The 27,733-nt window shown below is 40.0% G+C and overlaps 2 protein-coding genes across 6 annotated transcripts in view; both read right to left on the bottom strand.

Moving 5' to 3' along the window:
* BIRC6 (baculoviral IAP repeat containing 6) overlaps positions 1–11,275 on the bottom strand; it is a 179,546-nt gene extending 168,271 nt beyond the window's left edge. For 4 of the 5 annotated variants that reach the window (XM_033056376.2, XM_033056377.2, XM_033056378.2 and 1 more), the window contains exon 1: positions 10,947–11,274. In XM_033056376.2, coding sequence (XP_032912267.1) covers positions 10,947–11,181 — 235 coding nt within the window. In that variant the 5' untranslated portion in view covers positions 11,182–11,274. Of the gene's footprint in view, positions 1–10,946 lie in introns of all 5 variants that reach the window. The other variant, XM_033056380.2, reaches the window with a different exon arrangement.
* A 2,123-nt stretch (positions 11,276–13,398) lies between these two features.
* YIPF4 (Yip1 domain family member 4) lies at positions 13,399–26,871 on the bottom strand. The gene is made up of 6 exons (XM_033055943.2): positions 26,709–26,871; positions 23,166–23,319; positions 20,345–20,516; positions 18,169–18,246; positions 16,403–16,516; positions 13,399–15,250 (listed from the first exon to the last, which is right to left on the bottom strand). Exons 1-6 carry the CDS (start codon positions 26,791–26,793, stop codon positions 15,113–15,115), a joined length of 741 nt encoding a protein of 246 aa, XP_032911834.1. The 5' UTR covers positions 26,794–26,871; the 3' UTR covers positions 13,399–15,112.
* Positions 26,872–27,733: the final 862 nt, after the last annotated feature.

Raw genomic sequence — 27,733 nt, 5'->3', positions numbered from 1 at the left:
AACTGAAAGCTAGCAAGTATAACAACTAATTATATGCTAGCTAAACAATCTGCCAAGGCAAGCGTATCAGAACACTTGCAGTTTGAGGAAGTTCTGCAATACAAATAAAAAAAACCCAAAACCTGTCCTAAAGTTCAGCTTGCTGTCTTAACTTGCTATATATGCAGGAACCTATTATGAACTAATACTACAGAAAATCACAACTATGGATGAGCTTCAAAGGGTTCACACAAAAGAGGATAAAGAGTAAATCACTGCAAGTCTGGTCTAAAAATAAAGTTGTCTCCAAATTACTTCACATCAGTGGCTCCCAATTGAAACAAAGACATGGTGGTTATGAACAGTTGGGAACACCATAACGAGAAGATGTTTAATGCCTGGGCAAATCAGCCATGACTGCTCACAATTACTGAATTTATCAGTTAGAGACTCTCCTTTGTTTCTCCTCTTCTCTTCCTCGTACATCCACTGGATGGATACTTCAGCAGTGGAGTTTTATCTTCCAGGTCCAGGCCCAGCCTCTTGTTTGAACTAAACATCACCTCACCAAAGGAGTCTGCTGTTATCACAAAGGCACTCCATGACCCCCCTCCTTTCCCCAAGACAGAAACATTATCAAACTTTGGGAGAGGATAGAAAGGAAACTGTTAGATGAACACAAGTTCAAGTTCCTATTTTAGACAAATTATGTAAATGGCTTAAGCCAGGTATATACAAGCAACATTTTCTCTTTCAGATTTCACTATATAAACACACCTTCATTTGGAAGAGCAGTCCAAAATGATTCAATAAAGAAAAAACACACTAGACCTGAAGCAGGAAAGAAAATAAAAAATGTTCTCTGAACAGCAAGAATGCTTAGACAAATACCCAGATTTGCATCACAAAGTGCCTTCAAACTCACTTAATTGGAAAAACTGTATTTAGTTAATTAAAAACAAGACATGTGATCTAAAGTTTATATTTTCTTTTAGCAACAAGAAGGATAGAGTTGCTTCAGTATCAGTTTCATTATATGATAGCCAGTTTTAATAATCCTTATTAATAGGATGATGTATTATATGGGCCAAAGCACTGGAGACTGACACATAAATATTAACTAGATGTGTCTGCTTTGGCAACTACTAAGAGACACTAACAGTCACACTTAAAAGGTTTCAGAACATAAACAAAACCCCAATGAGATCAAGACAGTTCATCTCACTTCCTCTGTAGGCATAGAGTCCTCTTCCACTGTACAGGTTCCAGATGAGAGTGAATCAGCAGGAAGACCCTGCTGAGCTCCTTGTGCCCGTGCTCTTTGTGTGGTTTCAGATCTCCATGTATCTAACATCACTGGCATCGTTTGTATGTAAGAACACAACTGTTCAGAGCTTTACACCGTTATCCCAAGAAGAAATAAGGAAAGATTTCACAAGATATTCTAGAATCCTTTCTGCAGGCCCCAGTAAACTGTGAGAATGTAAATCCCTGTAATTCTTCTGCAAATATCTGAGGGTACATTCTCCTCCAAAACTTTTCTTAAATTGAAAAATTATGAAAAATTTCAGAAAAGTTTTCTTTCAAAGAGTGCCGACGGACAGATTACACAGCTTCCACCCACAACCAGACATGGGCAAGGAACACTCCACAGCTCAGTAACAGGAAGTTCCCGTTCTTCAAGTGCTAGTTCTATCACAGCATTTCACAACAAAGAAACTTTGCCAGATGAAATTTTACTACCAGTTCCTCTTTTGGTCCCTGAAGTGGCATCTGAGTTCATCCATTATGTATCCTGCAGCCTCTGCAACAGGAGAAAACATCTCCACATATGGCACTTTTTGAACTCCCAAGACTGTCTGGCAGGAAGTGGTTCTGCTTCTCACCCTTCCAAACTCCAATACCGTAAGGAGATTCCAAGACATCACGCTGGGAGAAGCAGCAAGTTCTCAAAAGCAGACGGGTGGATTCTAAGGCAAGTAAAAAACTGGCTACACTGTCATGTGCAAAGTTAGTCCTTAAGGATACAACATCTAGCTGGCAGTCAGTTAGGAGTGGCATTCAACAAAGCCTGATATATGGTTCACTACCTTCATCAATGGCTTGGATGGCAGGACATGCTGTACCTTCATTTAGACTGTGAACAACACCAAGGGGAGATGACTGAGGGCAACTGATGCATTAAATGGTAGGGTTGCCTTTTACAAGGATCTCAGACAGGGGAGTGGCTTGACACAAATCTCCTGATGTTCAGTGAAGACAAATGCAAAGTCTTATACCCAGAATGGGCTACAACCCCTTACATCAAGAGAAGCTGGGGACCAATCGTCTGGGTGGCAACCCAACAGAAAGAAACTGGGGATCCTGATGGACAGGCTGAAGAGGCAGCAGTGCATCCTTTCAGCTACAAACTGTTACCTCAGAGGGTAAAGATCAGTCTCCTCTAATCAGCAATAAGCCCACATCCAGAATATCAGTTCCATCTTTGCTCCTCCATCTGAGATACCAGCACATATGTGACAGTCCCATGAAGGGGGTATTAAGAAGTTATGGGGTTGGAGGATACAACAGGTGGGTGAAGACAAAGGTAAGTGGGTTCTTTTAGTCTGCAGAGAAAGAATTTTAGCAAAATCCAACATCAGTCTTCCATTACTTCAGCAGTAGTTCAAAAGCTATTTTAGACTGCTGAGTTACTACCTTTCTCTTTTGGACATTACTTTAAAAAAACTGAACTGACCAGAGAAGCAGGCATAGTAGGTCAGAGGAAAATGCTCATAACTCAGTATTTTGCCCAAGACATTGGACCAAACCAAGTGGTTAGTGAAGAATTTAAGAAAGGTAATCTACACAATGGTTCTTTCCTGTAACACTCTCAGCTCCAGCCAATTTGCACTTATGGACCTTCTGACGCAAAAGGGATTTTGACTATTACAACGACCTTTGACAGGTTTTTCCTCTATCACTTAGTCCAACACTGTTGTAATTCCACAAACAGATAGCATCCACAATGCCCTGTAGCCAGGAGTTCCATATTTTACTATTTCTCATAGTTACTTCTTTTGATGCCCTCAGCTCCTGTACTTGAATAATCAACTCCCAATTTTGATTTTTCATGTCCTCACTCTCTCAACTCCCCATTCCAAAGCATCCCTATCATTTTTTCAGACTGAACACTGTTTCACATATATAAACCATTGCACACCTTAAGTTTCTAGCTCTGTTAGGTTCTTTTTGAGATGGAAATACAACACACAGACATGAAAAAGGACATATAATCAGAGGTGTTCTTGACAACTTCTCTAGCATTTGCTTATACGGTAACAACTGAGCATTTAACTGGTATTTTATACTCCTAGCAGAACTGCAAGATACCATTCTGGCATTATGAGTTGGTTCAGAGCCTGGTACAACAGGCTACAATGCCATTAAAATCTTACAAGTATTTCAAGTTTATTAAACGCATTTTCACATTCTCCTAATAAATACTTCTGCACAGTTGAAGTAGAAAAGACTAGATTCATGCACATTTAAGTTATATTTAAAAGTGAAACTATTCTTTAGTGTGCCTTTTCAAATTCTTCAGAGAAGCTGACAAAATTAAAAGGTCTTGCATATTTTAAACAATTCTTTGCAGCATAAGAATATTTGAACACAGTGATAACCTCAGTTAAACCTGAATTCTGTCACTAAAGCAGGACATTCAGAAAAGCTAGCTTAAGCCTGGCCTTGCCAGGCACCTTCTGTAGACATTGGGAAGCAGGTTCCTCCACAGGTTCAGTATAAAGACTTTTCCTTTCTCATGATGGCATGGGGTGGGAACCTAAGATTATTTTTTGAAAAATGCTGGTCTTGTGACTTCTGACTCACAAAAGCTATAGAAAACTGAAAAGGAAAAAATCCACTTCTAAAAAAAGTTTAACAAGCAGTGTTACAGGTCATCATTTACATCACAAAATAAATGCAGGATCCTGCAGAAGACAGGTCAGCTAAGTCTATCCCACTATTTCTCCACATTAACCACACTGCCTTCTTATTCTCCAACTTAACACTATATTTCCAGTCTTCCCAGCTTCCTACTTCCCTAACCCTCTCCCCACTGTTATTCAGGCACTACATCATAGTCCTCAGTGCCACCCTTCACCTTCCCACCTCTTCCTTTCAATAAGGAGTTTTTCACCACTCTTTGTAGCCTGTTGCTCCGTACACAAGAGTTTACCAAACTGTTCTCCTACACCTGCCAAATGCAATGATGAGATCCTGAGTGCTTCATGCTCAGTCAGATCAGGGAAGTGCAGTGGATCAAACAGCTTTCCCTCCCCAGACTGTACAGGGGACTGAAGAACTGCTGACAGACTGTATGCTATGCAAGCCTTCATGAACAAGCACTTGTGATTGGATATGTCTTCACTAATGCTACCAACTTTCAACACAACTTAAGCAAATTCACTTTTAAGTTACACATTTAAAGGTTATCAATACTCACTGAATGGTCCTAGCAAATAGTTCAAGGAAATTTCAAACATAATAGTGTTTGTATTGATGTGACAGAAAAGTTATTATTTCCATAATTTTACACTTTTAAACTTATGTTTTGCTCAATGTTTATTGACTATCATTCTTATCTGTGGAGTGCTCTTTCCCCAACATGCACAGGAATCTCCAAAATAAATATTCTACAGACTTCCTGTCTACTTTTTCACTAGCAGTGTACACTGGGTCCTTAACAAATCTTGATACTCTTCCCAAAGAAAAGGCAGTAAAGGACTTACAAGGGTTAGTATTAATCTGTAATTCACAAATTAAAGAACTCAAGCCAATAGCTGTTCTTTCTTGAAACTTCTACTCAGTGACAAGCACTCATCTGGTGACTGCAAGCAGTCAGTGCAATTAAGAGAGCATTAACTATTTAAAGGACAGCTTTCTAACAGCAGAAAGCAATACTGTGGCATCACTTAAGAACCATCAGGAAAGTGAACTGACCCATGTGTAAATTTTTTATTTACAAATTTTAAAAAGATTGTGAAAAGTTACCGATCCCACTGGAACAGACAACATGCAACAAGCTATCTTGCAACATGACCCTGGGCAGTCTGATACACTCAAAAGTTGCCCATGAGTCCACATTATTGTAATCCTCAACTCCATCTTCAAGACAGTCTAAGAAACATTTTTGAAATATGTCATACTTACTGTTCAGGGAAAATTAAAGAATACTTGTAAAAGCAAGGACAGACATCTTTGATTCCTGATTTGAAAATAACTTGGAAAGAAAACCTGAAATAGCAGATCAACACCATACCAAAAAAATCAGACCTAATCATTATTTAAAAAGAATTAAGGTGAATCTTCATCTAGGACAGATTTTTCTTATAGTCTGTCTTACAAAACTTAAGATGTTCTATTTCGCTTAATTTATGAATACCAGTGCAACAGCAACCATAAAAACATAGTTATAAACAATGTAACCCAGAAAGCGGTTCTACTGGGCCAGCTAACATTACAGTGGGCTGCCAGAAAGGACCAGCTATAGGACAAGAGTGTGTTAGACCCAAACCACTGATCTCCAGGATGTTCAGAATAGCAAAAGATCAGGATGGGCAATAGTAAAGATCACTAGGCTGGGCAATGAGTAAAAGCCTTCTCCATGTTATCATTACTTCAAGTCCAAAAGAGATACACCTGCTTTTTTCCATAATGTTCCAGACTTGAACTATCAGTTATCTGTCAGAATACATTTCTGCCAAGTTTCTTCTGGAACGTACACAACACAGTACACAACATAACTGGGAGTTGAGCTGAAGGGTTTATCATATAGGCATACTAAAAGCTCTCTTGACCAAAGCTGGATAATAATCAGCACGGAGGTGAAAGTCAGTTCATTCCCTCAGAAACCTTCACATCAATAAGAAATGCCTTAACTACCTATGCAACAATTAAGGCAGGAACACAAAGTTCAAATCCCTGACACAAACCCCAGCACAGTCTTTCCTCTTTAGGTCACTAAGAAACATTCCAGGATTCATCTTCTTGCAGAAGACCTTTTTCAAAGTCCATGCGTAGAGGTCCAGGAAATTTCTGATTATCTGACATTAAAGCACTCTGCAACCTTTAATAATACTGCACTGCTGTTTGACAGTCATGAATCCATTGGTCCAGATATGAAAGATCTGTCAATAAAATGAAAAAAATATTGTCTGATCATGCCTGGCAACATAACATGCCTGCATTGCTGCCTGTTACAATTTCTGAATCCCTGCATGAAATATGGACATGCAAACATCTCTTGAAAGCTAGGTAAAAAGACCTCTAATTTTACTCTATTTTAGCTTCTGCAGAAGATAATCCAGATGTACTTCAATAGAGCCAGGAAATATCAATTAAAAGCATTTTTTGATAGTCTGGCGAGATGCTTGGTAAGTAAGAAGGGATATTTGACATACTCTGACTAAGCGAGCAGACAAAGTCCACTAGAGCCTTTGTTAGTATACAACACTGAACTCAAATCTAACAGTTCTCCTATCCTGTTTTCTCAAATGCTTAAGGTGCCTCATGAATTAACTTAAAATCGCACAAGTCAATGAAATGATCTCTTTAAGAAGTATTTCACCCAGTATTTCACCAGCAGCCACCCAAGTATGCTCAAATGCAAGGTGGGGTGTAGCAGATCAGTAGATTTGACAATATTCTCTATGTAATGAGAAATTCTGTATTAATAAGAAAGGGTTTCATTATTATTATTATTATTGTTTCATAATGGAACAAAATAACATAAGAAACATAAATATGGAATAAATTTGCCCCAATTTTGAGGAATGAAGGAGAACTTGAGCAGTATTACCAGTGAGCTTCAAACAGTTGAAACTGTTGATGGTGTCTTCAAATAAATCAAGTGTAGAATTGGATGACAGAGTATCCCAACAGTTTCTTCCTAAAGAAGTGTAAATTCCAAGTTGCAAAAGAGAATCTTTTCCTCTTGCTTTGCCTTCTGCATTACATGGAAAAGAATCAGAAAGAAACAGAGCTGGACACCCCTTGAGAGATTTCCAAGGCAGCATAATTTAAAGTTAGCTGAAGAAAAACAAGAGTTCTCTTTTCTTCCCAAAAGAGAACTCTTATGGTATTGAACTTGCTGGCACAGGTGAGCCTCCTGGGCTGGGATCTATTTACTTCTAAATTCCTCTGATGGAGGAACAGCCCTTGAGGGCCTCTGATGACAATGCAGAAGCTCCATTCCCCCTGCAGGATCTGGCAGATATGTACCATGAACAGATCCTTCCCTGTACAGATTCTGAAGTCTATATTTTGATTCCTGTTAGGGCCTCTACAGTAATTTAGAAGGCCTTAGCTACAAAACACTGTGCATTTTAGCAAATGAGGCTTTGAAGTTACTGCTACATCAAATTCATCTAGAAATACCTACTGGAACTGTCCATCTGATAGTACATTTTAGTTTCTTTTCTTAATCCTGCCCAAGCTTCTCTGGGAATTAGAGCACTCTCCCAGTCTAGGCAGTTTTCTTACTTTATTTGTAAATAAAAAGGACTGATAAACACCTCTATGAACACTAAGAGAGTCACTCAAGACTAATCTAGAAGTTTGTTTAGATTCTTGAGGGGTTTTTTTTGTCTTGCTGCTTTGGTTTGCTTCTTTTGAGGCCAAGGAAAAAGCTCATCTTTAGTGTGTATTTGGAGATTGCTCATATATGCTTTTTGGCGACCAGTGTTCAACTTGAAACTGAAACCACAGAAACATTTAAATGTCTAAGAGCGGAAAATAAAGTACTTGATAGACTTGTGTGACAGATTCAAAACCAGTCCTGACTAACCACTGCTAGCAAATAAACAGAAAGGCAGAACATCCAGAAATCACAAGAGTTTTCCTTGCACTCTCAGTCTGGTTCCCTGAAATGCACAGTGTGCATGAAACAGTCTTGACAGAATAAAAAAGACAACCTTGCGACCAGGTAAGACAGTTTAATGTTAGTGTTACCAGATTTTCCCCTTACTTTCATGCACTACCATGCTCTGGGCTGTTGCAAATGATTACCTGGTCCTCTTGAATAGGCCTACAGGGTTCATAGTGGGAACAGATTAAAGATGATTACACACCTCCAGGAGACAGAGCTGCTGAAGATTCAGCATGGTATAACAATCCAACCTGAATTGCTACAGACTGGGCCCAGCAGAACAATCCCTGGATCACCACATACATTAGATCAATAAAGTTCACATGAGGAACCGAAGCACACAGACAACATCCCAAATGTATGGACCTGATCTATAACTGAACTGTCTTCTGGCTGTGAATCTTTTGCCTTGCTCTTTTACACACCAAAGAGCAATCTGCATTTCTATTCTAACGAAGGCAGCCTCCACTGCTCTACCACATTCAGCATTCCACAGGTTCAATCTTTTCACAGAGAATGAGCTCAAAGCTTAATATATATTTCCGCAGTGAACTGTGACTGCAAATACAAAACACACTGAAGCTTGGTTGTGTTTCTTTTCCTCCCCTATCCTGCCTTGATAGGAGAATCTTTTACTTGCTCTACTTTCTACAAAGAGGCCTGCTACATTTTGTTTTTCTTTGGGTAACAAGCAACAGCATTTCTGTCCAACATAAATCTTTTGGCAAGGCAGAAGACCTGCAGCCTCAATTACCAAGGAGGACAAGCAGTCTCCCAGGAGAAGCAGTTTTAATTCCTAGAGACTCTATTTTTAGTTATGGTACCAGAAGTCCCTGAAGCAACAATATCCTTTGACCTGTCATTTATGGCAGGGGAGAGAACAGGGACAGAGTCAGTCTACAGGTCTGAGTGTCCAGCTACTACTATCCTATATTAAAAGAGCCCACACTGTACAGTGCAGGCAGACATCAGAGAGCAGCTAAATTCCCTTCTCTTTCTCTTCCCAAAGACAGCAGGAAGAGAGAGAGAACAAGAGTGAACAGGATTGCTAAGAGCTGCAACAGACACCTACTGCTGAGATGAACCAGATTTCTGACAGGCATGCCAGTCTGAATCTATAAGAAAATTAATCTAAAGTTTCTTCAAACTAACTAAGAATATAATATTTTTTCCCAGTAATAAAATCATCAGCTCCACTGCACAGAAAACATTGCAAGCAATTCCGTTGTTTTATGTAAGGAGGAGTAGAACCCATCTTTTGCAGCCATGCTGCCACAGAGAAGACTGACACTAAAGGAAGTATAGATGATTGAATGTACGTAACAGAAGCAAAGCATTATGTTATTGTCAAATAGTTACTATTTAGGGGAGAATTTCTATTAACATTTTGAATACTGAGTCAAATCCTCTGCAAGGATTCTATCACAGCAAAGTGGAGAATCACTTTGATTTACAGTTCACTTCCTTTTCTGTATCTGAGAATTAAACATCTCCTACAGACAGTGAATTACAAATTAGGTCCTCTATTTATGCCCTCTTCACCCACAACTTAAAAGTAATTTTAAAATTCCTGCAACAGCATGAAGAAAAGAAACTAAGTTATTAATAAAAGAAGCACTTTAGGAGACAGCATGGTAGAAGGGAATTACAGAAGCAGAGTGATCTGAATCCTGAACAATGCAGGAAACACCGTACAAGAGCCTCATTTTCCATGCAAGCAACTGACAACAAAAGCAGCTGGCACCTTCTTACTAATTCCACAAAACTTTTTTTTAATTCTTTTTTCAATTGCCCCAAATGCCTAATCTTTACATACAATGTACCAACTTTGAGTTATGAAAGGAAATCAGCAATTTTTGTTCTGTTCTCTTCAGCCTAACATTGCAATACAGTTACTGGTTTTCAAGGTGAAAGTGTACATATTGCCTAGGCTATGGCATTCCCATGCAGTTCTTGAAATTACTGTACCACATTCAGGCAGCAAACAACCTTTCACCATCACCACTCAGCAAAGCAACATCTTATTAGCAACGTACAACTGTAAGGAGAACCTGAACATGGAAGTACACAACTAGTAAGAAGCCTATCTTTCTATTCCAAGGACTGGACTCACAAGGAGACAAATAACCCTACCCACCACCCATATTCTGACAAGTGTCACAGTTTAAAAGCCATTAACGAACAAGGAACAAAAGCTGTTAATGGCATATGGATCTTTTTCTACAGAGCTAGTTTATTAACAGTGCAAAAACTCTAATGGTCAACAAATGAAGCTGCTTCATAGTTATGGAGATGCTACAGTCTAAGCTTCCACAAAGCCAGTACATAATCATGCCTCCTGAACATAATAGCAGGGATATGGTTACTACCACCAGAGACAGTCAACAGCCTGAAGAACTATTCAAACACATACAAAACCGTATCACCAAATAACTTCATGAAGGATAACACTTTTTAGCAGTAACTCTTCTTTAAAAAACCAGAATAAGGCTCAATAAATAAATTACCATAGTATCACATACCAATAAGAATTAGAACTATGCCTGTCCTGCCTAACATGCTGCTGCTTCTAATCTTTGGAAGGTTCAACATTACATGATCCATAACACCACCTGCAAAAGCAAAATTAAAAAATACAACCCTATATATCCCAGCCTTCCATCCCCATTTAATCTTCCAGTAATCATGCCAATGTTTTACAGAAGTAAAACGTCTCGGCACTGTCTACATGAGTATCTCTGCCCCAAAGAGTAGGAACACAGAACCACAGGCTCTGGTTGGAAGGGACCTCTGAGATTCACCGAGTCCAGCCCATGACCAAACACCACCATGCCAACTAGACCACGGCACTGAGTGCCGCGTCCAGTCTTTCCTTACACATCTCCAGGGACGGCGACTCCACCGCCTTCCTGGGCAGGGAGGCCGTTCAGGCCAGAAAAAGAAAAAGGGGTGAGAATAAGCCGGGGCGATCCTCCGGCATGCAGGGCCCGAGCCGAGCCCGCTCCTTCCCGAGGCTCCCCCGGCCCGCCACGACACCTGTTCGGCCCCGCTCCCCGCTCACCGCCGAGCGCCGACGCCTGCAGCGTGGCCCCCGAGGTGCCGTCGATGACTTTGATGGCGCCGCGCGCGGTCACGGCCAGGATGGCGTTGAGCGCCGGGTGGTAGCACAGGCTGCAGAGCCCGTCGGCGTCGCAGCGCAGGCAGCCGTCCCGCAGCAGCAGCCACTCGCAGGAGCCCGGACCGGGACCGGGCCCCGCCGCCGCCGCCGCCGAGGAGCAGGAGGCCGCCGCAGCCATCTTCGCGGCCGCCGCCGCCGCCGCCCTCAGGACAAGAGGCCCGCGGAAAGCCGCTCACTGACAGTCCCTGGAGCCGCCGCCGCCAGTCACCATCCGGGTCCGGGGAGAGGGGGAAAGGGAGAGCGCCCGCGTGAGCGGGAAGTGACACAGCCGCGCCGGATGCGGAACCGAGCGGCCGCGGCCCGGCGGGGGGCGGGGGCGAGGGGCCGCTCCGCGAGGGGCGGGGCGAGGCTGCGCTGCGCGCGTGCGCGCCACTCCCCGCGCCCGCTCGGGGCTGGCTCCGCTCCCGCGGCCGTCCCCGCCCGCGCCGCTGCCGGGAGGTTGGTGCTTCACACAGACCTGGGGCGTAAGCGGGAGAGCGCCTTGGCCGCCTCGGGGAAAGCGGAGCGGGGATTTGTGTCCCGCACCGGGTGTGTTTGTGACCCCGGCCGTGCCGTGGCCTCGGCGCTGGTACGGAGTGCCGAAGCCGCAGTGGCTCAGCCCCGCGGAAGGCACGCTGCCCTTGCAAAGGGAGCCCCTGGCCCCGCGCCGGGAGCGCGGAGCCATTGCACCCACGAGCCCATTCGGCTCTGAAGCAGCGCCTCAAAAATCACTTCAGCTTAATAAAACATTTTTGTATTTTGTTGAGATTTTCCCTTTTCACCCACTAAAATAACAATTCAGTTTATATAGCTCAGCCCATCTGTACGTATTATCTGCCATATTTCACAAAGCTTTTAGGCTACTGATGGCCTTAAAACTAATTTTCAAATACGAAGTTTTCTACGGAATATTTCAATTGGGACCCAAATTAGCACAGGCGGCTCTAGCAGGGAAATTTTTAAAGAAATACAGTGTGCGAAGAAAAAATAAGGAAACCAAAACCACATGGGTATGTGTGCCACCCAGGCTAATCAAAATTGTCCTGAGAGCAAAATGAGCAGCTTTTAAGCTTGCTGTAGTACTTCAAGCAAAACATTAAACACCAGTAAGAATAATGATATAATGACAACAGATCTCAACCTGTATGTTCTCTCAACAATGGATTTAATCAACTTTTCAAGTGTAATTTTTCTGATGAACAGCAGCACATGTCTGATGGGTAGAAGAGGAAACAGGATGTACATGTCTATCTGCTTTCTAGAGATCATTCAAAATTCATGTCTCACCAAGGTGTAAAACCCATGTCACCACTCCAAAATGAGGTGTTGCATCTTACAAAGGCAATTTTTTTCTCCAAATCTCCAGTTTTGACAGACTGAAGTAGTATGTTGATTATCACAAAAACTTATTTATAGCCTCAAAGCTACTGATGCTATCTATGTATAGCTTCAGTATATTGGTGGTACGCACAGGAACATGAATGTGTCTTAATTCATCAATATTAATCATTCAGTATTAAGTCAGTAAATATAAATGAGCTTCATACATTCTGTAAAGAAGTTTAATTCAAAATTTTTATAAAATACATCTTGTATTTACACACATACCTCATCTAAAAATACGAGTTTGTTGAGTGCAAAGTTATCACAAACTATCAGAATCATTTGAGAGCTGTTTGTATGTTTCTTGCACAACATATGCAAAAAGTGACCCTAAAGGTACTGAGATTAAAAGGTGCAAATCTGCAATTGGGTACAAAATATGTATTATGTTAAGTGCATTATCTACATTGCATATTGTACATGTGCCAAGTCTGTGGAAATGAACAGTTAAAATTCCAACTATAAATTTCACAGAACATTACTGGAAAAGAGGTATTTGGAGATTCAATAGAACATTCTTGCATCCTTTCGATATTCATAGTCAATTCAGATGCACAGAACACCTCCTGAACAACTGCGCAAAGAGAAACTAAGCTGAAAGCTGTCTGACAGCCTAGTAACCTAAACGTGTTCCTGCCCTTCACCTTTGTGGGCACAGAAGTTAAACGGATTCACAGATGCTGGGTGGAGTCTTATAATAATAGTTGGATATTCCTGTTAGATAAAGAAACATAAGTCACGAAAAAAACCAAGTAAAACCAGATTATCATGCAAGATTCCAAAGCTAATATGCTTTTTTTTTTTAATACACTTAAACTTCCTTTGGTTTTTTTAACAGAATGGAGTATGAATGCTTTCAAAACACTAGTAGCTAAGAAATTAGCTGCTGCTGGTATAAATTGATTTAGTACAACTTGGCATTGATTCCACCACAACTTATTCAGAAATCAAAAAACAGGTGAAAAGTCAATCATTCTACCAATTTTTCTCTTTTTATATATTACAAGCTCAAGTATTACACTACAATTTATGTCCAGCACTAACTTCAAGTGATTCTGTTTAAAACCAACACGATCATCAGCCAGGAAAGCAGACTGAATAAGCTAAAGGTTTGTGGGAGAGCTGGAATTTATTTATATATTTTGCATCAGTAATGACTGGTAAAAATAAGTTACCCAGCTGGCTAGTTACACAGCCTAAAAAGCTGAAAAACTATAGTTCTGATATGGAAGTATGTCCATCAGAGACCCAAGACAGCCCTTGCTATTACTTTGTCATGGCTGATTTTTATTTGTAGCATTAAAAAAAAAAAAAAAAGGGGTGGGGGGGCAGAATGGGAAATGCTTTTTTTCTGTTGCCAGAAAAAAACCCCCACACCTTCAGAGCTGTATGTTGATACTAAATCCTGAATATTGCAAATCCCTACGTTAGTACCATTCAAAGTAAACTTCAGCGGACTTCCCTTGTGAAGAAATATTACCATAAGGACCATTATATAAGCAATCAACACAGTACACAGGAAATATTTAACATGTCATCACATTATTACATAATCCTTGAAGAGTCAAAATTAGCAAGACTCTAACTGTTACTAAGGCTGTAACTCTGCCTCGTTTAGTGGAGGGAGAATCTGGCCTTTCTAATCTTTCCTATTTCTCTTTACAAGGGATTAACAGTATTGGTGAAAATAAAAATAATAAAAATAAAAAGGATGCATGTTAAATACCATGCTATTAAAAGCAAAACAGAGCAAGATGTTGTAAAACATAGTTAGGGAAGCAATATTTTTATTTTGTCATCATAAAATAACATTGTTTAAAGATCACACAAATTTGATAGATCATATTTTTTTTCTCCAACATTAGGCCAGCACTAGAGTTGAGAAAGGTGTTCACCCATTTCTCTGTAAATTTGTATTTTTAAGTAAAATAATTTGATTCTCTAAATATGCATTTTAATTAATTATGTCACACAGTAAATATCTTGCTCCTTTGGTCAGAGATAGTAAATGAAAACTTCAAATACTTGTATCTTCAATTTTTAAAAACCCAATATACATCCTTAACCAAGGAGTATTTACGGTACACACAAGCCATAGATACAAAATACACAGTATATACATGTTTTGAAAAGAAATTGGAATTTATAAAAACTCAACAGCCAAATCACAGTAATTGAGGCACTAAATTAAAAGTAGTATCTTCTTGGATCTTGATTATACAGACTATTCTGTGAACAATCAGGACTGTTTCATAAATATATATTATCTACAGAATTTGCTGCGCCAAAAAAAGCCAGCTGTGTTTAAGCTCAAAAGAAAAATTGCACTTTGAGATTGTTAACAGTTAACTTCTCATTTTTAATTCTTGAATATAGTAATCTGGTCCCAGTGCTTTTGGCACAGGTATTGAGTTGCAGTTTTGCTACGCTTTGTTATAAAACACAAGGTTCTTTTATTTTGTTCATTAAAATCTGAAGAGTCTTAAACAAACCTAGAACTTTGATACAAATCTATATAGCTACAATTGCTTCATTAAATAATATACACAAATATGCTCTTCCATCTTAAAACATCTCAACAACTGGATACAAAACAGTCACTTGTATTATCTCCAGCCTTCTTAATCTTACACACTATCAGTCTGCAAATGACTGAAATATGGTTTCTGACCACATCTTACACTAGATCACACCCCAGTATACAAGGACAGAAAATAGATGTATAATAAAAAGATTGGATAAATTAGAAGGGGTTTCTTTGTCTTGAATTCTTCTCCAACTAGTAATGATGCAGCACTGTATGCAGCCCAAAAGACTCCGAACAACTGAAAAACAAGATGAACAGTCTTAGCTGACACCACAAGAAAGTCTCTCCAAATACCACAGTATAAATCACTTCTCTCAGTATAACACAGAGCCAGCCATAAGAAATAGTACTTGTCACAGCCCAAAAAGTTTTTACCATTTGGGGCTTGTAATGCATTTTCATACTAGTGGTGCAAAGACAAGAACCTTGCAGAGATTCACCCTGAAGTTAACATAAGGCTGTTAGCAATAATCACATAACAGAGGTCTCTTGAACGTATATTTATTTTGAAGTTATATATTAGTTAAGTGGAAAGTTAATGATTGATATTTATCATTTATCAGTAATCACAGATTATCAAATCTCAAATACAGCAATTTTGTTACTTATCATACACTCTAGCTGTACTTCAATTACACTGTAAAGGGACAGAAATAATGAAATAAACAGAGTAAACCTCCGTAACTCATAACAGAATTTTATCAGTTAACCTTCCCAGGCTCAGCAGTAACTTCAAAGGCTACCTAAAAGGGTTTTAAGAAGTACTGGAAGTGTTCAAGAGTGTTATGTCGTTCTGGGATCTTTTAGGGAATGCTGCTGCTTCCATAAAAGCTGTCCAGCAGCAGGTGGTATCAGGCAGGTTATTCTCTGTGCCTTATACTCCCCATTTCTGTATCAGATCAATCCTTACCTTCTCTGCAAAGGGTATGGAGAGCTTTGTGCCGCTACCACTATGGGGAGGTCTCAGAACAATGACTAACATCATATTCATGCTGCAGTGACTAAAAATAATCTGGATGATGGGGGAAGGGAGAGAACAGCTTATTTTCAGATTCTTCATTCTGAAGTTTAATTATGCATCCTCTTCTCAAAATGAGAATCCCATCTTTTTTGTAATGCAACTATTAGAGCACAGCAAAATACAAAATACAAGCTACTCTAGTAACAACAGATGTTGTTATAGCAACAGCACTGTATATCCACAAGCACACTCAAATGGAGCATTTAAAACCACATTCACTTTCCACCATGCCAACCAAAAGGATCACAGAGCTCACTTTGCAGTTCTGAAAATTTTGACACATCATTATGTTTTCCTGAGTAGATTACTTGAAGTGTTAAGAAAGTGACTTAAAAATAACGGAATTTTCAATAGATTATATGAACTTACTTTTATTAGAGTAGAAACAACTTCAAATGATCCAACCACCAAAAGTACAGGTGCTATGACAATGAGGGGAAGTAAGGAATATCCTATTACACCAAGAACTTGGCCATAAGCAACCTGAAATTTTCAAGCACATAAAAATAAGCTTTGCAGTACTCAATCCCTGTCACCAAATACAATTTGTTCTTGTTCTAACACGATGAATAACAACTATAATGTGTTATACTCATGAAATTTCAGCTAAAGGAGGCTTGTTAGTGTAAAAATTGGTTTTCTATGCTAAACCCTAAAATTAGAAATACATTGCCATTTTTTTTCCCCAAACACTGTAAATTATCACTTTCAAAAGAAGCATTTACATGTGATACCCAGGAGCATAGAACTGCAACAGACCTCTCATGGACCAGCTCTAGTCCTGGTTGCCAAAAGCTGCAAAGATGTAATTTTCTGCATTAACATACTCATATCCATGATTCATAAATAAATACATAAAGCACATGAATGTTTTTCGTGCCAGCAGAAGACTTAAAACTTGATCCCTGTAGGGCACAGAATTCTGATTTCCAGCTTCAATTTATTGTGATTATCTAGAACAGAGTTGTTCGAAGTACTTCCATAACAACTTTTAGCTTCAGAAGGAAATGTCTGATTTTCCCCTACTATGGTCTGAAATGTTTCTGTGCACAGCTAGGCTTCTTGGATTTAACAGGAATAGTAGTGGCATCTTGTAAGCATTTTCTTGTGGATGATGATCTTTCATGACAAGCTCTGCAAACCTATACTTCTCCAGTTTATACATCTGATAATTTCCCATTTTGAGACAAACAAGATGGATTTGAGGGCATCTGGATTGTGCTGAAATGCAAAAATACTATGCAAGCACATTTATAAAAACTTTTTCTTTCAAAACAGCATTCACACAAGAAGACTCTATCAATTATGATTAAAAGGAAAGTTCAAATAAATAACACAGGACCTCTACAACACTGGTGCCTCACTAATACAATACCCATAGTAAAAGTATAAAAACCAAGCATCACTGAATATTCAGTTCTTAACAACACAGTTCAATGCATTTTATGCTGCAGTTCCATTTTAAGGAGTTTTATCCTCCTGACTGTTCTACTGCAGCTGTCTGTGGGCCTTGCTTCAAGTCATTTTTGGTTGTTTACACCTGAATCACTTAATGAGTCAATCTGTAAACAGCTCAAGCAGCTATTCCAACCCTGATGGTGCAAGCAACTGGAGGAAGGGATGCAGGACACAACTCCAGTTGGCTTTGCAGTTGAGAAATGCTCTGGCTTTTATACTGTAATGGGTTTGAACAGCTTCAGGCCATGGATGAAAACAAATACTGCATTACACACAAGGACATCTACCTGCTGTTAGCCTCTCATTAAAAAGTTTAGTCCATTTAGTCCAGTGACCAAAAACTTGAAAGCATTTCTCCCTCAAGAATGAACTTCAATTCTGGATCACAGGAAGCTGTTAGAATTTCTGGGATTCATGGCAGAAATTTCCAGACTGTTTATCACTTCCAAGGACACTATCCATTGCACCAAGGGATTAATTGATGATCTCTGTATTTTAGACTTCATTTTGGAGACTGAAAACCTGAAATGTTGACTTTACATTTAGCAACTGCAGCCATTCTTAGCTGGCTACAAGATCTAACCCAAGCACTATAAAAACCCAACTACTGCTGAAAAACATCGTCAAGAGACTTTACCTTACCTCTCTCTACATCCTTTTCTCATACAGGTACTTACTTCTCCTCCAAGAACTCTGGCCAGTAAAAAAATTGTCAAGGATCCAAATATCCAAATAGTTATAATCCAAGAAACAACCTTGAGAGACAAAAACCAAATCATTTATATGAGTAATTGTCATTGTGAAAAAGAAAAATCCATTTCCATAATTGCTTTCACTGCAGTCAAGGATTTTATTATGCAAAACTGAGCTCTGAATTGTGGCAAGAATAGTGTTTAGTATCACAGTGTAATTAGCAAATGAAGTTCAGAGGCTACATTTACAGAACCACATTAATGGTAAATTTTGTGTGCATAGAATGCACATGCAATGTATTCTGTAAGTATTGTAACAGGAATGGGAAGTTGAGTTAAAACTACCCTAAATGTCTTCATATCCCACCTATTACAAAATAAGGGCTCAGACAGTTTCTAGAAGTCAGCCCAACCAATACAAGGGGTTAGAATTCTCCTTCTTTCATTTATAAAGATGCTACTTTATCCTTTACTCAGACTGAGAATGCTCAGAAGACATAGGACTTTAATTTTCAGTGGAACTTGATGATGATGACAACTTAATAAAAAGCCTCAGATTCCTGGGACCAAGTCTATTGCTATTTTTTCTTGCTTCTTTCATAGGTCTGCTCTTATACTATAGAAGAAATCCTAAAATCATTCTTAAAAGAACCTTCAAATTAACTTAGCTGGTTTTGGTGTTGAGCCACTGGGAAGACTAGAAGTAAAGCTTTCCTATCTGAAATGCCTTTTTTTTTTGAAGAAAACAACAGTCTAAGTCCAGTTTCTGTGTTTTCAAACATACAATGACTGAACTTCAAAAAATTAACTCAGTACTCAGTTCAATACTTTGCTTAATTAAAAGTTCCTTATTTCTAGAAGAATGAAATAGGAAAAAACACATTAAAATCACAGCAGCACAAAAAAAAATAGTGGCTTTATATTATTTGTGAAAATAGCACATAGCCTCCTTTTACTTCCTGTTTTCCTCCACTGACTAAAAGAAGAGTAGCAGATTAAAATCTTAGAGCAAAAATGCTCATCTTTCTCCAGTTTAGAGCCCACCTTTGGGTTCATCTAGTCCAGCTGCTGTCAGTCATCCACATGGTAAACTCATTGTTCCTAAGAAACATCGGACCCAGTGCTGCTGTACAGGAGGTACACAAACTGCAAGAGGTGGTTCATCTGTAACAGGGTCAAGGAACAGTCCTTGCTTTGCCAAGGAGACAGGTGAGTGGTACACCCAGAAGCCTTGAACAATAGTTTAGTCTACCCAATTCAAGCCTCATAGAGACAAGATACTGAGAGTGAATTCTTAGTCAGCATTTGGTACACCATATGGAAGCCAGAGGTCCCAAAGGGAATGATTTTATCCCACCATTGACAAGAATCCTTGCATAAGCACATTCTGCTAGTTTACATATGGCTTACTGCCATACTTGGTCACATTTGAAACAACTGTAACCACACATTTAGTCAAAGATTTCCAATGCAAGAGCACCTAGGCTTACATTCAAATTGTTACTATAAATAACACTTCTTTATTTTAATCAGAACATAAAGAAAAAAGCTAACAGTGTTTATGGAAGTTAATTAATATGTACAATGCCTCTGAGAAGCTATTCACCCTGGAGCTCAAGAGGAATTATGGAAAAAGTCTATTGACCAGAGGAAAGTTAAACTGAGCAGGGATGACAAAATAGCAAACGTCACCAATGAAGATTAAATATACCAGATAACAGGAGTCATATAGTATGAATTAAATAAGCAGCTTTCTTTGTCAGGAAATTAGAATTCACAGCATCCAAACAAATGCTTTTTGCTAACATTTTTTAGCAATAAAAAGTAAGTTAACAAAAGGTTACAATTAAAATGGAAATATTCAGTGATATGACTATAAACCTATTCGTATCAATTTGGTTCCTCTAGAAACCACATCTTTCCTTTGTTTTACTGTATAAAAACAAACCTGACATTTCATCATGATTAACTTACCCGTGGGCTACTTAATACATTCCGGACTGCTGTCTTTCTACATATTAACTTGAGAAACAGCACTTGAAATGCCCTACATTAGTATGTGAAAAAAAGACCTTCTACCTACATAAGAATGCAAATTGCTTACCAATCACATCCCCAAATTTAGTTCAGTTTTCTTTCTATGCAGAAGATTTTTACCTACCTTAAATTGTCCATATAATGAAATCATTGAGAAGAAGAGGACAACTGCCAGAGGACCCCAAAAGTCCGGATTGTCTCTCACCACCTGCCTATTGAACCCAAGAGATGGCATAGGCATCAACACACATCGAATTTTGTAGTAAATATCCTTCAGATCAATGTCAAGTTCTTCCCTGAAATTGTAAAGCAAGTGAGCATTACTACACACAGTAATGAAACAGAGCTAAAAAAATAAGTACAGGGGCAAACAGTAGGTTTAGAGAGCAAGTCTCCTGTCAGCCACAAGGCTTTCTGAAGCCACAACTAGCAAAGGAACAGTTTGTCCACAGTAAAGCAACACCACACCTTCATGCTGCATTCAGTAATTAGTGGGACACAGTTAGAATTATTTAATTACTCAAAAAGAAATTACATGACTGAGAACAGAAAACATACACAGCATACCCAGACCAGGCTGGATGGGGGGGCTTTGAGTAACTTGTACTGGTGAAAGGTGTCCCTGCCCAAGATGGGCAGGATGATCTCAAAGGTCGCTTCCAACCCAAACCATTCTATGATTCTGTGATACCCTGAGAGTCTGCATTAAGATAGGAGGTCTATTTTTCAGACACACTAGGACAGGTGACATATTTGTATCATTGTAACTACAAGTCAAAGACATGCATACATAAAGAAAGCCTGTGTATTCCTATACCAAGCAGTTTGCCATGAGCCCAGTTACTATGAAAATATTTTATTTCAAATTCTGCAAGAATGCCATTATATTCACTAATCTTAAACCATTCTAAATACATCACAAAACAGTTGTAAAAGAAAATTAAGTTTAGCTTCCTTCAAGAACAGTAGTTTCCAACAGACAGTTTATATCCCTATTGTTTAATTTCTGGCTTGTTTCCACTGGGTAAAATAAATATGGGCAAAATAAATAGAAGTCACTTGAACTAGCAGCAGTGTGTATCAACAGATCTTGCCCTTCTCTCATTGCCTTGTCTGCTTCCTGTTACAAATTCTCTGAAAGCAGAGACAAATTGGCCAGAAGACTCTTCTGCCCAGGACTCTTAGCTGGTACACCTTGCCCTGACTGTCCTAGCCTAATGGAGAAGGAATCAGACTTCCCAAGTAATGGGCAATTCCACTTCTTTTTGCGCAGAACTTCAGTCATGACTGGAGCTCTGAAGAGTTGCAAGACACTTCCAGCAGATATACTGCTCTACATTTAAGAACACAGTGAAGAAAAATGTAGAATTATATCCTTGGTTCATTTATGAAAGTTTTGTCCAAGGCCTTGAATTTTTAGCTTTTTCTTCAAAAAAGCTGAACTGAGAAATAAATGCAAACACATGATTCATCACAATTTCTCTTTAACAAAGAGAAAAAAAAATTAAATACTGTTAATTCAGTCCCCCAAAGCAATTTTTTTACTACTATTACTAAAGCTACTTCAGAAGTGGTATTACTAACCGGTGACTAAGTAACAAAAATTGTTCTTTAACCATCCCTGAATCTAAGGAATAGACTAGAAGCATCTATTTGCCTCCATTTATCTAAAAAGGATGCAGCAGAATCTATACTTTACTCTGAAGACTATGTAGCACAATTATTTTCTGTACAGAAATAATTCTTTCTTCTTGGCTAGGTCTTCTCTCATGTGAATAAATTGTCTTTTGCATGAAACTGACAGCTATTTCACCTGAAAGTGACAATAGCTGTAACACGAAACAAGTGTCTGGAGTAAGGTTGCCCAATGAGAAAGTGAAATAAAAAATTTTACTTCATTGAACAAAACATTTGCACAGTAGCACTGCATTAATGAACTCCCCTTAGCAGGCTACTGCTCTTTCACTCCTTGATAGGATTCAGATTGCAAAAATTCATAGTGACACATGTTTCTGGAATAATCAAAACAACAAAATTACACAAAAGTCAGAATTCCTGTGTTGTCACCTCACTACACCAGTCTGTTTCTTAATTAGAAGTCTGAGGTTTACAAAACAGACTTATTCACACAAGGAGCTACTTCTGCATACTTTAATTTAAATTACTTTCAAGTACCAATGTCATTATTAACCTCTCCAGACATCTGTTGTCTCCCAACACTGACACTGGAGTTCTCCAGAGTACTCTCTATCTCACTCCAATTTTTTAAAGTGTCATTACATTTAATTCACAGGAAAACACTGACATTGAGAATGAAGTTGCTTAAGTGAAGAACAAGGACCAGGCTGCCTGACTCACAGTGTAGTAACCTTAAAATACAAACTTTGTTCAGCCAACCACCTCTCTGTGAACAGAACAACAGATAGGAGACTTTCAGTTTTAAGGATAATATTGTCCTTCAGCACTAGCATCCTTTTAATCTAGCATTACATAAAAGGTAGCATCAAAAATTATAAAGTTTTTGCTACCTTGGTTCTAACATTCCTACTGTAATAACCATGATTCACAATGCTTATACTTCAGAATAAATGATAGAATTGACTGAGATTTACTTAACAGGACTCTTCCAAAAGGACTGCCTTAGTCTTTGATTCTTTCACAACATCAAGAAATGTGAATGCAAAATATACAAAGAATTGTCATTTTTTAAAAGCCATTACAAGACCAACAGATAAAAGCAGAAAAGCCTATAAGCTTTATACCTATGGAGATTAAAATCCATAATGAGAATTATTCTTGCACCAGAAAACATTCATTGGTCAAGTAATTTGTCAAACAGAATTCCAGCCACAGCACAAGGCTGTGGGACAATCAGAGATTACAAGTTGTTTGTTTTCTCTACACAGCTAGTAAAGATAAGATACCCAAAAATAATTACAACATACAGAAGTGGCTTGTTATCTTCTGGGTCATCATCTTCCACTTCCAGAAGCCAGCCATATCCTCTCTGTCTTAGGAATGTAGTCGCAGTAGATTCTTTGATGAATTCTCCTCCAAGATTTAGCTTAACATCTGGAGTTGTTATGGAACCACTAAGATCTACAGAAAAAGGGAGAAAAATATAGACCTTTTTATGTCTTGCCAAAAGATGTTTGATTTTAAAAGTACTGGAAGATAAACAACAAACATATAAAACTGTATGTGTTGGTCATCACCATAAAACATTCAAAGTTACAAAATAAAATTATACTTTCACAGATACATAATTAGAAAGTGTACTTGTGGTTTTATTGCAATAGCAACAATGTTGGGTTAGGTCTCAAATACCAGGTTTTAGCTTTTAGATGGGACTTTTGTTTTATGGCACAGTGTTGTGGTATAACAGAAAGGTTTCTATTTGTGCTTTATCATTAAGTGTTTAAAGGCAAAAAAGGAGGAACAAATGAGTCTTATAATGCTATAAATTGTGGATTATTTATAATTTTTTTCTCTCCCTCTTTTGGCACCCATTTTTTATAGCAGCATTGTTTTAGCCAAAACCACTCTCTGCTTTTATGTCAAATTTTTCATAAAATGAAAACATCTGAAGATGTTTTAATTTGTAGCCTGCCTTCAATGCAACTGAAAATGTTAGAGAAAGAATGCTATCAGAGATCCTCAGGCTCTAGACAATAAGAAGTAATATAAGTTCTCTTGCATACACTATGATCTTTCTCTACCACAGTACTAAGCAAAACAAAGAGCAATTTATCTATGTTCTGGTTGGTTTTGGCAAAATCACCAATAAATATTAAATTTTTGCTCATTTTATTCAGTTATAGGAAAATAAATGAAGTAACTTGAAAAAAAAATATAAGGGAATAATTATTCCCTTAGGAAATAATGGATTTCCATTATCTGTTAAAAAAGAAAAATCCAAACAGAAATGTGTAAATATTTTGTACAAGCTTACTATAAATATATTGAGAGATAAAGAAAGTATTTTTTTGCCTCTTCATCATTGTGTGTTTTTCACACATTAACGTTCCTCACCACAAATCTCCCACCTAACTATAGCAAGTACTCCTGAAACATACTCACAGAGGCAGGTCAGGCCATATTTGTAAATTATATTTGCAACATCCTTTTTGGAAATATTACAGTGTTATAGAAACAAAATTTGTACAGAATCTCAATGCCTTGGACATATGTCAGCAGACATGTCTTAAGTGTTCATTGATTATTCAGTACTGCAATTATTTCAACAGAATTCTCATTCCCAGACCAGCTTGCTAAGCCACTCACATTCAAGTTTCTCCATAAATGCTTTCCAAGTATTTTATAATCCATTCCTCTGATTCTTGGAACATCATCTGCTCAGGACCCTTGTAAAGATCACTGTAACTAAAAGCAGGAATTTCTCTTTGCTTTTCACAGTCCCAGCACGCATACACCATTCTCACCAGACTCAAGCAAAGCCTTCCACTGCTGTTTACAGAGGGAGGAAAAAAGAAAAATCTTAATGTCTGGGCATCAAGCTGAAGCCTCAGAAGTTTCCTCTTGACTGTGGGACCCTTTTGTAATTAAGAAATATTTGTTTCTGCTACAACGTAACACCCTTCTGCAAGGAGAGGTTCTTGCTACTCTGTGCATAAATGCAGCTGTCCAAAGAAGCAAACACAGAGTCCAACCAGACATTCCTCCTTTCTCAGGGACCGCTAACAATCCATCCTGAGGCACAGGAACTCTACACAAGCTGTATTTACCAAGACTCCTTTTAGCAGACAATGAATACCTGCAACCACACTTTTGAATTATCAAATCTATTAACATGATCTTAGATCTGCTTTGCACAACAAACCTGCAGAAATCTAGGGGAAAAGGGATTGGTCACCTCCTCTCCTGCTCTGAGTGTGTGCTTTAACTGTGGGGCAACTGGGCACTGGAAAACCTGCCAAGAACCGATGACAATGATGGCTCTTAGCGAGAGTCTGGGTGCCTTCACTGCTACTGTGTCAGGCTGAACACCACAGAAGCAAAACCAGGGTCTCTCAGATGCCTCATTTCAATATTGCATAGGAGAAAACCAGCTTTCAAAACAGTATTGACTCTAAATTTTGAAAAAAAACAGTACAAGAGGCAAAATCCCAAATAGTCTGCTCTTTCTACTGCATCTGGAAACCTAATTGTGAACCTCTCTCCAGCTTTCTTCCGTGCGGTTCCTACATCCCACAAAAATAAAATGGGGGAATGAAACAGCTAATTTTTATTTTTTCATATGGATTGAGATTTAGAAAACATATAAAAATTAGAGTGCATTGTATAGTATTTTAATTTTAAAATATCAAGGTGTTTAATTTTGTTTATGTTTTTCTTTGCTAGGTTGGGTAGGTCTATCAAGCACTTTGAGGACAGGATTACGCCTGAACAAGCAGGAGATCACACCTTGCTTGTGTTCATAAAAAACACAGAGCCAAGAGTGATTCAACACAACCTATCAGAAAGGTGGCTCTACAGGATTGGGTTCAGCACTGCCCAACAAATACTTCCAGGAAAGAAGCACACAACTTCTGCTCAGAGGTACATGGATCCTTTTGCAGGCCACGGTGAAGAAAAAACAAAGGAAAACTAACCAGCAAAAAACCCTCAGCAACAAAAAACCCCACAGCCACGACTGTACTTTTGACTTTCATTTCTTTTCAGAAGGACTGTGAAGTTCACTAAAGAACAGGCATTCTATAGTAATTTCTCCACTTCAACAATTCCTTTCCAGAGTGGGACACATAAATAAGGATTTATATGATTCCCTAGCCACAATTATAAGAGTAACTAAATACATACATGATAGTAGAATCCAAGTTACTTAAATGGGGAGAGACCAAAAAGTCATTCTCCAACAAAGTTTGCCTGATGTTGACTCGAGGATGTTCAGTTTTGAAGTCTGAGGGCTCATCTTCCTGGCATGCTGGTACACCACTGCTATTAGTGGAGCAGCTTGACAGCAGGCCACACTTCACCCCCTGTATTACGTACACGGCTTGTTTTTCTGCTCCATGACCGTGTTGCAAGGATCGACTGTGCAGACGCTTTGGCACAACATTACAGCAAACGTGAACATAGGACACGGTCGTGGATAAGACAACGAAGTGAGTTTCCCGCAGCACGGGAGCAGAGGAGCGGGCAGTGACGGTGGTCACGGTTGTGTCACGTAGCCGGGACAAGCTCGGCTCCGGCTTTCAGAGAAGCCGAGCCGCCTTTGCCACGCTGGTGCTGCTGCCGTGACGCGGACACGGCGGCGGGGCGCACCCCGGCAGCGGCCCCAGGGCAGCGGCCACCTCGGCCACCCCGCTCCGCCCCCAGCCACGACACCACCCGCGGGGGCGGCGGCAAGGAGGGCAAGGAAGGCCCCTCCAGTCCCTGCGGCCCGGGAACAGCCCGTTCCCCCGGGGCCCGGCCGAGCTCTCGCCTCGGGACAGCGAGCGCGGCCCTGCCCGCGGCCCCGCGCTCACCTTCGGCGTCCGCCGAGGAGACGAAGGTGAAGTCCCCGCTGCTGGGCGCGTAGAGCGGCGGCTGCTGAGCGCCCGGGGGCTGCATCTCCCCGCCCTCCGCGGGGGCTGCGGGGCCGGCGAGAGGCGAGCGGGTGCCGGGGCCTGGGGCCTCCCGGGTCCCTCCTGCGGCGGCTGCGGCGGCACCGAGCCCAGGGCGCAGCCGCCTCACGGGGCGACAACAAGCGGCGCCGGCCCTGCCATTGGCTGCTCGCAAGGCGCGCCCGCACTGGCCGCCGGTGCGCCAGCGATGACTGGATCCCGGCGCTGGCCCGGGAGTGAGGTCACTTCCACTCCGCCCTAAACTCCTCCTCCTGGTGGGCAGAACCAACTAACTTCCTTCCTTCCTTCCTTCCTTCCTTCCTTCCTTCCTTCCTTCCTTCCTTCCTTCCTTCCTTCCTTCCTTCCTTCCTTCCTTCCTTCCTTCCTTCCTTCCTTCCTTCCTTCCTTCCTTCCTTCCTTCCTTCCTTCCTTCCTTCCTTCCTTCCTGGAATCCTTCCTGGAATCCTTCCTGGAATCCTTCCTGGAATCCTTCCTGGAATCCTTCCTGGAATCCTTCCTGGAATCCTTCCTGGAATCCTTCCTGGAATCCTTCCTGGAATCCTTCCTTCCTGGAATCCTTCCTTCCTGGAATCCTTCCTTCCTTCCTTCCTTCCTGGAATCCTTCCTTCCTTCCTGGAATCCTTCCTTCCTGGAATCCTTCCTTCCTGGAATCCTTCCTTCCTTCCTTCCTGGAATCCTTCCTTCCTTCCTGGAATCCTTCCTTCCTTCCTTCCTTCCTGGAATCCTTCCTTCCTTCCTGGAATCCTTCCTTCCTGGAATCCTTCCTTCCTGGAATCCTTCCTGGAATCCTTCCTTCCTTCCTGGAATCCTTCCTTCCTGGAATCCTTCCTTCCTTCCTGGAATCCTTCCTTCCTTCCTGGAATCCTTCCTTCCTGGAATCCTTCCTTCCTGGAATCCTTCCTTCCTTCCTTCCTTCCTGGAATCCT

This window comes from Catharus ustulatus, chromosome 3, assembly GCF_009819885.2.
Source record: "Catharus ustulatus isolate bCatUst1 chromosome 3, bCatUst1.pri.v2, whole genome shotgun sequence".
In the NCBI taxonomy this organism is placed as follows: Eukaryota; Metazoa; Chordata; class Aves; order Passeriformes; family Turdidae; genus Catharus; species Catharus ustulatus.
This window is presented reverse-complemented; position numbering and strand designations above follow the sequence as displayed.

What these genes read in the sequence shown, in the direction of transcription:
- YIPF4 (XM_033055943.2), bottom strand. Translation starts at nt 26,793, where the DNA reads ATGCAGCCCCCGGGCGCTCAGCAGCCGCCGCTCTACGCGCCCAGCAGC. An exon ending in CTCCTCGGCGGACGCCGAAG is followed by an intron (nt 23,320 to 26,708) that starts GTGAGCGCGGGG and finishes CTTTTTCTGTAG; the next exon opens with ATCTTAGTGGTTCCATAACA. An exon ending in CCAGAGTTCTTGGAGGAGAA is followed by an intron (nt 16,517 to 18,168) that starts GTAAGTACCTGT and finishes TGAAAATTTCAG; the next exon opens with GTTGCTTATGGCCAAGTTCT.